The sequence below is a fragment of the Protopterus annectens genome, chromosome 2.part0, assembly GCF_019279795.1.
Source record: "Protopterus annectens isolate FY-2018-M chromosome 2.part0, PAN1.0, whole genome shotgun sequence".
NCBI classification, from domain to species: Eukaryota; Metazoa; Chordata; order Ceratodontiformes; family Protopteridae; genus Protopterus; species Protopterus annectens.
The window spans coordinates 1,606,665,664-1,606,679,639 of NC_056728.1; the positions used below are offsets into that span (position 1 = coordinate 1,606,665,664).

General features: G+C 46.2%; 1 protein-coding gene across 1 annotated transcript in view; it reads right to left on the reverse strand.

Moving 5' to 3' along the window:
* The window catches only part of MCM3 (minichromosome maintenance complex component 3), a 398,684-nt gene that overhangs the window by 101,371 nt on the left and 283,337 nt on the right, over nucleotides 1-13,976 (reverse strand). The window contains exon 14 of the mRNA XM_044061704.1: nucleotides 9,972-10,090. Coding sequence (XP_043917639.1) covers nucleotides 9,972-10,090 — 119 coding nt within the window. The remainder of the gene's footprint in view (nucleotides 1-9,971; nucleotides 10,091-13,976) is intronic.

Genomic DNA, 13,976 nt, shown 5'->3' on the forward strand with positions numbered 1-13,976 from the left:
ATAGCTGCCCTACATGAAGCTTCCAGTGCATCATATCCACACTGCAGGAAGTGATTGCTTACTTGCTGAGTGTTATGTACAGCTTCCTGCAAAGTCTTCCTGTCTAAAGGATCAGGAGAAGCTAATGTTTTTTGTAAATCTTCTAAGAGATCATCCTGATATTGTAACATATGAAAAAGGCAATTTAAAGCTCTCAGATAAGGTAGTGGATGTGTAAACCTTTTTGCCCCATCTCTCTAATGACCTAGCTTCCCTGTTGGAGGGCAAAGGATTTTTAGAGGTGGAGGCTGAAACTCCTTTAGGCCCCTGTGAAATAGTTTCCAAATCAGCAGTATGGGCCCTGAATAAATGGGAATGAGTTTCTGGGACCCTGTAATACCTGTCTGGCTTTGCTGGAGCAGGAGGAAGAGAATCAGGGGTAGCACTAGAGTCAGAATACAAATCATCCAGAACATCAAGTACAGGAGGAATAGCTAAGGGCCTGTGCTGAGGCTTCTTAAGGAAAGTCCTAAGGCGTTTCCTAGAATCAGAATATTCCTGACCTTGCCACTTGAAACGTTCCCTCATGGTGTGCAGAACTTCCCCAAAAGAAATATCCTCAGGAGGGGAGGCCGAAGGGATGGAATCTTCTGCATCAGAGTCCTCATAAGTCTGGAAGAGCTCTTCCTGGCTATCAGAGTGGACAGAGCCCTCAGAATCTTCATCTGAAGGAGTAGGGTCAGAGGGTTCAACCCGGGGCCTTTTATCAGGAGGAGGCTGGGATGCTCTCTCAGGATGGGCCTGTGAACCTCTAATCATGGAAATTAAATCAGCAGCCATGGACATAATTTGTGTCTCCGGAGTAGGCCGAGGTAAGGATTTAGAAGTAATATGCTTAGTTTTGCTGGCTGCCTTAGCCTTAGTGTAGGCCTTAATAGACATGGCCATAGGGGGCCTGGCAGCTCCACGTGCAGGAGTGACCTTGTCTACAGCAATGGTCTCGGGCATTTCCTCGGTTTCGGTATCCGGAGGAAAATCTATAACTGGCGGAGTAATGTCTGGAATCGGAGTCGTCGGTAATGCGGTGTCTTCGGTTCGGAGCGGTGGAGAGACCGTCTCAGCGGGAACCGGAGCACTCGCGCTAGGTATTGGCGTGGAGTCGGTTGTAGACGCGGGCCGAGGATGTCGGTCCTGGTCTTTTCGCTTTTTGGGAGTTTGCGATGTCGGAAGATCCGACGGCATGGTGTACGCAAAATTATCGCCGAAAAAATCTTCAGCGAACTCCGCCCGGCGCCTGAGTGCGCGCTTGTTGAAGCAAGCACAGGCTACACAGGCAGAGACGTCGTGGTCTGGGCCCAGGCAAGGGAGGCAATAAGAGTGGAAATCCTTATGAGGTATTTGTTTACCACAAAAAAGACAATTGTTAACTTTTTTAGTAATTTCTGACATCGGCTAAGGCAAGAAAAGGTCCCCAACGGGGTACTTAGCTTTTTTGATGACTTCGGTATCGTAGGATACAGGAGCTGACCGACCGGCATTTGCGAACTGCTTCTGCTTCGGGCACCGCGCGGCAAGAAAGACTGAAGAAAATGGCGTCGGCTGATGCTTATGTACTCCAGCCGCTCTGACGTCGGAGAGAAATGCGACATCAGCCGACGTTGGACCCAGACTTTGGAAACCGGCCGACTGAGGGCTGCCTGAGGCAGGACAACCCACATGTTATGACTGCAGTTGCATTCTTGAAGGACATCTTATACTATCTACATAAGACATCAGTCTTGAAAGGGCATTCTTCATTCCCTTGAAACTAGCAGCAGTCTCGAGCAAAATCCTTATATGAAGGTGGATGCCAGTGTGGTCTTTAAAACAGTTTCGGTCAGGAGAGGGGAAGACAGGAAGCATTCCTACAAAGAGAAAATGTCTTAACTTTCATTTTGTAACATGCATTTAACAGCTGTCATAGTAAACAGTCAGATTTACTCATTCTATGGTGTTCCAAATGGGGGAATGTTTGTCTAATAGGGAAAAGTGTAATCAGAACCGAGAGCTCATTGAAGTGTTGTGGTCAGTGGAAAACCACTGTCCCAGCCCCTACTAACGCTTCAATGACCTTTTTCAAACACCTTTTGTTTGAACTGCTCAGCATGAGATTGCTTATGATAGCAACCACCATTGTTTGGTAAGGCAGTTCCTATCAAAACGTCAGTGCAGGGACTGAACTAGTTGTTGCCTGTATCGTTTTACCCCTTTGTAAACCCATCTTTAAGAACCTCCTAAGAATGAGGCTCAAAAAAGTAGTCTTGTAACATTCAACAAGCTGCCCTTTAACATTCATGAAAGTACAGTTGTGTCCACTCACCATAAATGTAGATGTTAGAGTGTCTTCACTGCTGCAGTCCCAACCATTGGGTTATCCATTCTGTGGTAGCACTAAGTCAGTCCGAATACCAGAGTCAAGGTTGTGTGTCGGCTGCTGTCGCTTGCTGGCTGATGTCAGGTCATCCGAGATATAAAGGGGAGTAGGCGACGCCATAACCTCAGTTTTTCTTGCCTTAACCAACCAAAGAAGTCCAATTTTAATAATTGTTAGTAGTCCTGGGGTCACAGACCCCCATAGAAATATGTCTCTCTCTCTAAGGAAAGCAGATGTCAGGGGGAAGGAGGGAGGGGAAAGCATGACTGCAGCAGTGAACACAAACATCTACATTTATAGCGAGTGTACACAACTGTACTATGTTCTTCGTGTTTCACTGCTGCAGTCCTAACCATTGGGAAGATTCCCAAAGCTGAGGAGAAGGGTGTAAGTTTAATAGAAACTTAAGACTGGGTGAGAATGCCCTGTAGAACTTTAGAGACAAATCAAGCCCTAGCTTTTGAGAATAGGTTCAGATGGTAATGTTTGGTGAAGGTGTGGACTGAAGTCCATGTGGCAGCTTCCCGGATATCCTTGGTGGGTATCCCTCTAAGAATACTGTGGATGCACAGGTTGTCCTAGTGGAATGGGTTCTGGTGGTCCTAGGGAGTGGTTTTCCATGCAAGGAGTAGCAAAGTTGGATGCAGTGTGCTATCCATTTGGAAATGGTCTGTTTGGATATTGGTTTCCCCTGTGCCCCCGTTTTAAAGCTGACCAAGAGCTGGTCAATTTTCCCAAATGCCTTTGTATGACTCAGATAAAATCTAGTTGCCTGTGCACATCCAAAGAATGCAGTACCCTTTCCCCCCTTGTTCTGAGGGTTAGGAAGAAGGTGGGCAGGTGGATGGCCTGGTTGAGGCTAACATCTAAAACCACCTTTGGCATGAAGGGATTGGTTCTCAGGGAGACCCTGTCTGCATGGAAGATGCTAAATGGCTCAATGGTCATTAAGGCTTGAAGCTTTGACACTCTCCTGGCTGAAGTAATAGCAAGGAGAAAGGCAGTCTTCCAAGAGGTACTTTAGTTCTGAGGATGCTGCAGGCTCGAAGTGAGGCAGAGTAAGCTTTTCTTAAACAGTTCAGGTCCCAGGCTGGGGTGGGCTATCTTCTGGGAGGCTTGATATTAGAGGCTCCTCTAAGGAATTGTTTTGATAAGAGGGTGGGAGAATGGCTGTTCTGTATCAAAGTGTGCTGAGATGGCAGAGGCATGGATCTTTATGGAGAAGGAAACACCCTTAAGAAGCTCAGCAAGATAATCTAGAAAAAGGGGAATGGAGAGCAGATGTATGTCTGCCCCCTTGGACAGACTCCAGGAGCAGAATCTTTTCCATTTTCCAGCGTAAGATTTTCTGGCGCTGGGCCTTCTGGCTTCTGTGATGTCAAGGACTTGCTTGCTTAGCATAGATTCCTTGTTGGTTTTGGTAGAATAAGCCATGCTGACAGCTTGAGTGTCTGAAGGTCTGGGTGCAGCTTTGTCCCCCCCCCCCCCAGGATAGCAGGTGAGGCATCAGGGGTAGCTGCCAGGGGGGCTGGTGAGATAGACTGGGCAGCAGTGGGTACCAATGCTGTCTGGGCCAATCTGGGGCAATGAGTATTGCTCTGTTTTTCCTCCCTTATCTTGATTAGTACTTCTAGAATGAGAGTTAGAGGTGGGAATGCATACACAAAGAGGGTATTCTAAGGGAATGTCAGGGCAGCGACCTTCCAGGCCAGGTGATGGTACTCCCTGGTGCAGAATTTCTGTACTTGGTGATTTAAATGAGAGGCAAAAAGGTCCACCGGGGGGGAGGGGGTCCCCATGTCTGGGGTAGTTTGCAGAAAAATGTCTGTGGATTTGCCATTTGTGTAGGTCAAGCAGGTTTCTGCTTAGGTGGTTTGCCAGGGTGTTGTTGATGCCCAGTAGGTATTGGGCTATAAGATGTAGTCCCATGGATGAGGCTGCTACCCACAGGTTCATGGCTAGTCTGCACAGGGGGTAAGATTGAGCACCTCCCAGTTTGTTGATACACTACAGGACTGTGGTGTCTGTTTTTATGAGAAGACCCCCTGGTTTGAGGTAGGGTTTGAAGGATGCCAGAGTGTTTTGTACTGCTATAATTTAATTTTGGTTGATGTGCAAGAGTAGTATTTGTGCGTCCCAGAGACCTTGGGCACATCTGCCTTCTAGGTGGGCATCCCAGGCTATGTCCAAAGTATCTGTAGTTATGGTCTGATTGACGGAGGGTGAATGGAAGTCCCTTGTTCAGAGCACAGGCCTGGACCCACCAGAGGAACTCCGATCTTATGCAAGGGATCACAGGCAGGGAGGTGTCCCAAGGTTGTGAGTGTTGACACTGTAGGTTCTTTAGGTACCACTGAATTTTCCTCATGTGCAGTCTAGCCAGAGGTACCAGGAGGATGCATGAGGCCATGTATCCCAGAGCTTGCAGGAATTTCCTGGCAGGAAGCTGGATTTGGGAGGCCAGAGTAGTGAAGTATTTTGGAAGAAAACCATTTTTCTGTGGACAGAAAAGCCATTTGCGGTTCCGTGTCCAGTAAGGCTCCCAGAAATATGATTTTCCTGGTAGGCGTTTCTTTTGATTTCCTTTGATTGATCGTGAATCCCAGAGAGGTGAAGGGTTTTTACAAATTAGAGGTGCTGCAGGAGCACTTCCTTGCAGTCTGCCTGGATGAGAGAGTCATCCAAGTAAGGGTAAATCTGTACATTGTTTTGCCTGCAAAATGAATGGCAGGAGATAGACATTTGGTGAATACCCTGGGAGCAATAGATAAGCCAAAGGACCAAAGCAGAGTATTGAAAGTGTAGTGATCCTGCTCTGAAGTGCAGGAATTTTTAGCACAATTCCCTTATTGGGATGTGCAGGTAAGCATCCTTCAGGTCTAAGATGAACATCCAAGCTTTGTTTGGCAGCATTGGCAGAAGCTGTTGTACGGTAAGCATTTTGAATTTCGGGATTACCAGGAGGGTATTGAGAAAGGATAGGTCTGGAATGGGACACTAAGTTCCCTCTTTCCTGGGAACAAGGAATATTACCCTTTTGCAACTTGTTCTGGAGGTACAAGTTCTACTGCCCCTAGGGATATTAGGCTTTGCATTTGTTTTAGTGCTTCTGCCCACTGGTTTGGAGGTAAGTCTGGGTACCCTCTTGGAGAGGTGGTAGTTCTTTGAAATTGAATTTGTACCTCTGAGCAATGATTTTTAAGACCAATTGATCTTTTGTTATAGAGTTCCAATTTTCTCTGCATAGAGATAGTCTTCCTCCTAGCTTCTGGTGTGGTTGAGGCAGGCAGAGATGGGAAAGGTAGCAGTTGAGAGTTTTTTTCCATACAGGGGTTGCTTTTGAACTCCCTGCTCTAGTGTTTGAGGGGGGCCACTGTTTTGTTCTTTGCTGGCCAAGGGTTGTAAGTCCTGGTGGGTCTGTCCCTACGGGTTTTGCCTTGTGCCTGCCTGTTTGGTACAGGAAAGGACCCGTGTTTAGAGGGACCATTTCTGCTGAACCTAGGAGGTTGTACTTGCAGAAAATCTTTGCAACAGTCTGCATCAATTTTGCTTGGTCTTCCATCTTTTTAAGTACCTCTTCTGTTTTCTGTCCGAACAAGCTGTCTTTGTCAAGAGGTGCATCCACGATTTTATCTTTGACATGATCAGGGAGAGGTTGTTCCTTCAGCTATGCATGTCTTCTGATAACAGATCCTGTCACTGCTGCCCTGCTAGAAGCCTCTAGGGCATCAAAGCCATAGTGCAAGGAGCACTTTGCCACCTGAGAGGAGTGTAGCAATTCTGCTATCTCTATTGTTGGCAAAATATGGAAAAGCAGAAATTTTCTGTTTCAAAGTTCCAAAGTGTGCTGTTGATATTTTAACATATGAAACTGACAGTTGAGATCCCTTAAAGTTGCAGAGGTATATACTTTTTTACCCCATCTGACCAGGGCCCTGGATTCTTTGAGAGAGTAGGATTCTTTGCAGAGGTAGCCTTAACTCCCTTAGGGCCCTGTGTAAATCACCTCTGGATCTGCTATAGGATTTCTGTAGAGGAATTTATGAGAGTCAGGTACCCTGTAGTATCTGTCAGGTTTTCTGGGGGTAGGGTGTCGGGGTAAGGCTGGATTCTTGGTAAATATCATCTACCACCTCCAAGTTGGGTGGGATGGCCAGAGGCCTGTGCTGGGGTAGGTCCAGAAATGCAAGTCTTTTCTTGGATTGAGGGAAATCCATTGATTCCCACTGGAAGTGTTCCCTGAAAGTGTGGAGGGTTTCAAAGGAAAAGTCCACTGGAGGTGATGCAGAAGGAATACATTCTTCTGCATCTGAGTCTTCATATGCAGTAAGAGGATTTTCCTCTACAAAAACAGAGTCAGATCCCTCAGAGTCTAAATCTGATCAGACATCTGGAGAAGGTTCCCTTCTACTTTTGGCTGGTGTGGCCCGATTACCCCAGATGAAAGTGATGAGATCCTCCGCCATTTTAAGCATTCTAGTTGGAGGAGTAGTGGAATGGAGACTTTTTGCTGTTTTCTTTGGAGCAGTTCTAAATCTGGTCAGAAGATTATCCCTCGGTGCTGTCGGTGTGTTAGTCGGAAGAGAGGGCAACGGCCTTGAAGTGAATTCTGAAATGCAAGCAGTATCCTCGGAAGCCGGTGCCTGCGCAACAGCTCCAGACCCAACTGAGGCAGAGACAGCTAAATGCTCGTTAGACGATGCAATTTTCTGCGGCATACAGGACTCCGAAAGGGTCTCAGTAGAGGCCTGTGAAGTAATAGTCTTGGGCATCAGGAGCGCCTCACTGAATTCCAAAGAACTGACCACCCTTTTAGCGGTGGTGTCGGAAGGCTTGGCCTTATGCGGTCTCTCTCTATCCTTATCTATGTTTTTTTGGAAAATCTGCAGTTTGCTGACTAACGCCATATCGGTAATCCGAGATGGAAGATGAAAATATGTGGCTACAAACAGAGCTCTACGACGAATAGTTCTAGCGTTAAAGAGGGCACAGAACCAACAGCGGGGTATGTCCTGATCTGGGCCTAAGCAAGTGACACAGTATGAATGGAAATCTCGGTGTGGCATTTACTTTCCACAGGCAAGACAGTTACTGACTTTTTCGGAGATCAGTTAGTGCAACAAAAAGGAAGGATCCCCAAAGAGGTACTTGGCTTTAGAAGTTTTCAGCTGAAGTTGGAAATCTGTAAACAGCAGACCGGCACTGTTGTAAATTTTCTGTTATGGGCTCCATGGCAAGAGAGACTGAGGTAAAGGCGTCACCTGCTCTCCTTTATAGCTTGGATGACCTAACGTCAGCCAGCAAGCGACAGCAGCCGACGCACAAAACTTCGACTCTGGTATTCAGACCGACTGAGGGCTACCACAGCATGGATAATCCAATGGTTAGGACTGTAGTAATGAAACACAAAGAACAGAGGTTCTATTCCCTAACACTTCATCCATCCACAACCCCTTTTTCCTTATTTTTGCACATGGGGTCAGGGTGTCACTTCAATAGTGAATCCAGAGCCAAGGTTCACACCACCAGGTGGCTAGCCCTGCCACGGTCGTTCTTGCATACCACATATTTGTACATGTACCTGTGGCCAATTTAGAGTGTCCAATCCACCTACTGCACGTTTTAACATACCAGCTGATATAATGGTATCCAAGGTTATGGTCTTTTTGCAAGCATCCATTATCATAGCCACATTTAACTAAATCATAAGCTAGTTGCTCTCCTTTATGCCCTCATCTCCAAGTCAAGTCAGCACAAAATACTAGTGAATGCTCTTCCCTTTCATGCAATCTGTTATACCTCAGTTACCGTTTCCAGATTGAAGACCACGCCAACGTGGATTTTCTGCCAGTTAACCATGAATTTCTCTGAGTCAGCTGTAATCAAAGTTGAAAGATGCCCCAACAGACAGTAGGACTACTTGATATGTAAATATGGGCTTGCGGCCCAAAAATAAGTCTTCCGTAAGACAAGAAAGTACACTTCTTGTGAACAGTTATATCCAAGAGTAGAAATACATCCTGCCATCATGGAGCTCACAGACCAATTGTAGAAATCTGGAACAAGCATCTGGCTATAGCAAAGCCTAAGATCTTGTGAGGGCTGAAGAGGTTGAGACATCTGCATCCTGCAAAGGAGTGACTCCAAATATAATCTATTGACATTACATGACAGAAAAGCAAGACTGATCCAGTTAGTGTCTCTCGATCAGATTACCCAAGGCTCTTTCAAAACTGTCAGGGACACAGACTGGCTGTGGAAGCCTTCACAGCCAAGTTTGTGTCATCCTTGCTCAGCTGTTAGAAGACTGCAGATGAATGTGCCTGATCTCCCTCCAACCCAAGAGTGTCTGCCCTCCTGGCCAAAGGTTACAAGCTTTGTGTGTTCCAGGAAGTCTAAGAGCATTTCACTTTACAGAGCAGATGCACACAGTCTAACTCTTACTATACACAAAGGCCCAAAGCAGATAAAACAATGAAAGTCACCGCCCTTTGATGGGATCCAGCTGCTAAAAGCACACTTGTCAGTGTCCCTTCCCAAAAGGAGTAATCCTGAATGCAGGGAATATCTCCAAAGTAGATTTAAACAAGTCAATCACAATAACATGACAAAAATTTAAAATAATGAAAATTCACAACTCTGATGCTTGTTGGGGTGGTGTTACAAAGGGTTGTACCAACAATCTTGCAAATGCTCTGTATGACAAAAAAGATAGTACAGATGCCGCTCCCTTTTATACCATTCACCCACTAACTGTGGCACCAGGAAATCAACCCTGAGCAGTGATTCAAAATACACTTAAATCAGGCTGGATGGTAGGGCATCTGTCTAGTTGCATGACCCCATATGTAATATTGCAGCAGTGATTGTTATGAAGGATTTCAAGATATTGCAAAAATCCACAAGTGTGTGCAGAGAAACTGCAGAATCAAGAATAACCAGGAAACTGCAAGGTTTCCTTGGATGTGGCACTGTTCTAAAGGAAATACACTGAGATGAAGAAAAACTTGACACTTCAGTGGAGCTATGGCTTAAACACAATGATGCTCAACATGGTTTCTGCTCTATTGTTCGGAATCACAAACTAAATAAACGAAAGGAGTAACATTCCCTCTGCAACTGGACATGGTCAATTGTAACTTCTACCAAAACTAAACTTTGTCCCACCATAGTAGTCATAAAAGACACAGAAAGGCCTATACTATCAGACTCCTTAAATTTAGGAACCCGACTCCTCAAATATTGTCTGTCATTTTTAAGTGTTTGAGCATACTTTTAAAAGGCAAAGTAATGCAAACAATGCATATTCAGTGCTAGACTTGCACCATCATCTCTGGGATCACAAGACTCCCTTACCTTACACAGCTGGCAGGTTGGAGTTCTGGTAGATCAAATACTTTCTCACTTCAGTTATTTTAACTTTTTGGGCCACAAGTGGAAAAAGTGAACCAAAAGGGAAACTATAAATGTGGTGCACAGTGCAAGTCTGGGCCACGAGTGAGCAGGAGGTCTACCAAAGTATTGGGTAAATGTGTGAAACACAAAAACAATCACTTCATTCCATAAGAAAATTACATACTTCTTTCTTGTCTGCTCGCCGTCCTGCTGAGTTCCATCTAACTGAGATGATGCTGTCTCTTCTCCCTCGGTTTCTGAATCTTCCTCATGTCTTCGGCGTTTCTTTTCCTTTTCCAGAACCTGCCAAAAGGATGCACATTTTTCACTGACTAGGACTAGTTTTAGAAGTCAAAACTACAGCTTTGTTTTAGTTTACTTTCCACAATTCAATGGAAAACCTGTACTGCATTTCCATACATAAATACCTCAACAGTAACTAATGCAAAAGTACAGGCTTGCAATTTTTTATGTCTCACTGAACAGTGGGAGTCACTACAGAGAATTCCATACTCCTCTTCCCAGGCACTCACTACCTACCATCCCCCAGTAGCAACAACTCAGGGATATAAAAGAATAGATTTAACACACACCACTGCAGATTTTATATGAGCAATCTAATTACTCCTACAAATAAAATGCTTCCGAAAGGCACACAGGCAAAATATGCAGGAATAAAATAGGAAGCTATTCAATGGGAAGGGGGCAACTAAATTATAAAAACATTAAACAGTTAAATGAGGAACTAGAATTAGGACACTGAAGAAACCTCTATAGTTTATAAAAAGTACAGTTGTGTACACTTACCATAAATGTAGATGTTAGAGTGTATTCGCTGTTGCAGTCATCACATTTGTGTTATCCCTGCCAGGGTAGCCCTCAACCGGCCCGAATACCAGAGGCTTAGTATTTCTGCATCTGTTGCTGTCGCTTCAGGACCATGTTGTTCTTGTTTCAATGTTGCAGTCATCACATTTGGGTTGATTCCCAAAGCGGAGGAAAAGGGTGGAGGCAGTCAAGGTGACTAGGGGCTGGCTAGGATGCCCTGCAAGACTGCAGTGGCAAAGCCTGCCCTGGATTTGGAGAAGATACACAGGTGGTAATGCTCCTCTGAGGAAAGCTGCAGAGGTGGAGGCTACTCTGGTTGAGTGAGTCCTGACCCCCTTAGGGGGAGGTTTTCCATGTTGCTTGCAACAGAAATGGATGCAGTGTGCTATCCATTTGGAAATGGTTTGGAGATTGCTTTGCCCTCTGATAGTTTGTCTGTGCACATCTAGAGAGTGCAGGATCCTTTCCCCTTGTTTTGTGGGTCAGGGAAAATGGTGGGCAAATAAATGGATTGGTTGAGAGCCACAATGGACACCACTTTGGTCATGAAGGTTGGATTAGTCCTGAGGGAAACCCTATCAGCATGGAAGATGACGAAGGGCTCCACAGCCATGAGTGCTTGTAGCTCAGAGACCCTTCAGGCTGAAGAGATGGCCAGAAGAAAAGCTGTCTTCCAGGAGAGAAATTTTAACTCTGCTGAAGATGCTGGTTCAAAGGGGGGCAGGGTGAGCTTTTTCAACACAAAGTTAAGGTCCCAAGCTGGGGTAGGTGCTCTTCTGGGTGGCGTTAAGTTGCTAGCCCCTCTTGGGAATTGTTTGATCAGAGGGTGTGAGAAAAGGGGCTGCTCAGTGTGGAAATGAGCAGAGATAGCACAGGCATGAATTTTCATAGAGGAAAAAGAAAGACTACTGTGTAGCAGGTCAGCTAGGTAAATCCAGGATGAGAAATAGGGAGGGCTGTGCCGTATCGGCTCCATTAGCCTCAATCCAGGTGGAAAACCTTTTCCATTTGTCAGCATAAGACTTTCTAGTGCTAGGGCGTCTGGCCTCACTTATAACATCTAGAACCTGTTTATTGAGGTTGGCAGATTGATCAGTGGTCAGGTAAATAAGCCAGGATGCCAAAATTGAGGGTATGCAATTGGGGATGCATGAATTCTCCTTCCCTCTGGGTCAGGAGGGTTGGGGTCCGAGAAAGATGGCATGGTGGCAGTAGGGACAGGCTGCGCAGCAGTGGGTATAAGGTGCTGGCAAGGCCAGTCTGGAGCAATAAGAATTGTCCTTGTTTTTTCCTCCCTTATTTTGAGCAGTACCCAGGTGATATGTAGTGGAGGAAATGCATAAACAGATAGACTGATCCAGGGGAAGGACTGAGCATCCACTTTCCAAGCCATGCAGTGATGCTTCCTGGTGCAGAACTTGCTGAGCTGATGGTTGGTGTGGGAAGCAAAAAGGTTGACCTTCGGGATGCCCCATTTCGGAGTTATTAGGATGAAATTTGTTCTGTCTACCTGCCACTTGTGTGGGTCTAGATTTCTGCTTAAGCGATCCGACAGTTTAGAGAACCTGACAGGAATTGTGCTAACAGGTGGAGTTGCATGGCACAGGCTGTGTGCAAAAGGGTCATGGCCAGACAGCATAGGGGGTAGGAGTGAATCTCTCCCTGGTGTTGGTGATGTTGTCTGTTTTGATCAGGAGAGCCCCTGGGGAGAGAAGGGGCCTGAAAGCTGTCAATGCGTACTGGACAACTAACATCTCTTTTTGGCTGATGTACAGATGGATTTGCTGTGGGCTTCATTGGCCCTGTATGCACCTGCCGTCCAGGTGTGCACCCCAGGCTTAATCTGACGAGTCTGTGGTGAGGGTCTGGGCGGCAGGGGGTGGTGAGAAAGGTAGTCCCTTGTTGTTGGAGCATGCTGCTGCCCACCAAAGAAAATCTTTCCTTAGGCAAGGTATCATTGGTATAAGTTTCCAGGTCTTGAAAGTGTTGACACCAAAGTCTTTTTAGGTACCACTGAAGTTTCCTCATATGCAGTCTGGCATATGGAATGAGTAGAATGCAAGATGCCACGAACCCAAGAGCTTGCAGGATTTTCCTTGCAGATAACTGGGGTCTGGTGGCTAGTTGAGAGAAGTAGGCTGTCAGGTAAGTTTGCTTTTCTGGTGTAAGGAATGTCATCTGGGATGCTGTGTCAAGGCTTGCTCCCAGGAATATAATCCTTTGGGTAGGTAATAGGTTGGATTTCTTTTTGTTGATAGTGTACCCCAGGGAGGTCAGTAGGGACTTTACAAAGGCCAGGTGCTTGAGCAGCTTTTCCTGAATGACTGCCTGAATTAGGCAGTCTAAGTATGGGTACATTTGGATTTTCCTTTGTCTGCAAAAGGCAATGGTGGGAGCCAGACATTTTGTGAAAACTCTGGGAGCAGTAGATAAGCCAAAGGGAAGTGCAGAACTGAAAGTGTAGAGATCCTGCGTTGAAACGCACATATTTCTTGCATGATTCCCCGATAAGAATGTGGAGGTAGGGCTCTTTTAGGGTAAGCGCGGCTAGCCAAGCATCCCTGGAGAGCATGGGTAGCAGTTGCTGGAGGGTGAGCATTCTGAATTTTGGTATCACCAGGAAGGTGTTTAGAATGATAGATCGAAGAGGGGGTGCCAGGTGCCCTCTTTTCTGGGTACCAGAAAAGGGGGTGCCAGGTGCCCTCTTTTCTGGGTACCAGAAAAGTCTGGAGTAGAAACCTTGGTCCATCTCTTCTGGAGGAACATGCTCTATTGCCCTCATAGAGAGCAGGGAAAGGACTTGCTTTTGCGCCTCTGCCCACTGGTTTGGAGATATATCTGGGAACCCTTTTGGGGTTGGAAGAGTGTGGAAAGAAAATTTGTATCCCTGGTACACTGTTGAGGACCCAGTGGTAGTTGGTAATGGTGGCCCAGCTGCTTGTGTGAAAGGAGTGTTTTCTTCCTAGGGGTAAGCACAGGTGGGCAGAGGGAGATGGTGGGGGAGGAGAGTCATTGTGAGTTCTTAGCATGAGGGGTGGCTTAGAACTCCCTGGTTTTGAAGTGGATGAACTCCACTGCTTTGATCTCTGCATTCATTGTGGCTGCTATCTGGGGGATCTGCTTCCCCGGGGTCTGGGCTGAAAGTACAGTTTTGTACCTACCATAAATGTAGATGTCCGATAGGTATGCATCTGCAGTCATCACATATGGGTTGTCCTGCTTCAGGCAGCCCTTCGGTCGGCCGGATTCCAAAGTCTGGGTCTGGCCTCGGCTGATGTCACACTTTCCCCGACGTCAGAGCGTCTGGGGTATAAAAGCATCAGCCGATGCCATCTTCCTCAGTTTTTCTTGCCCCAGATGC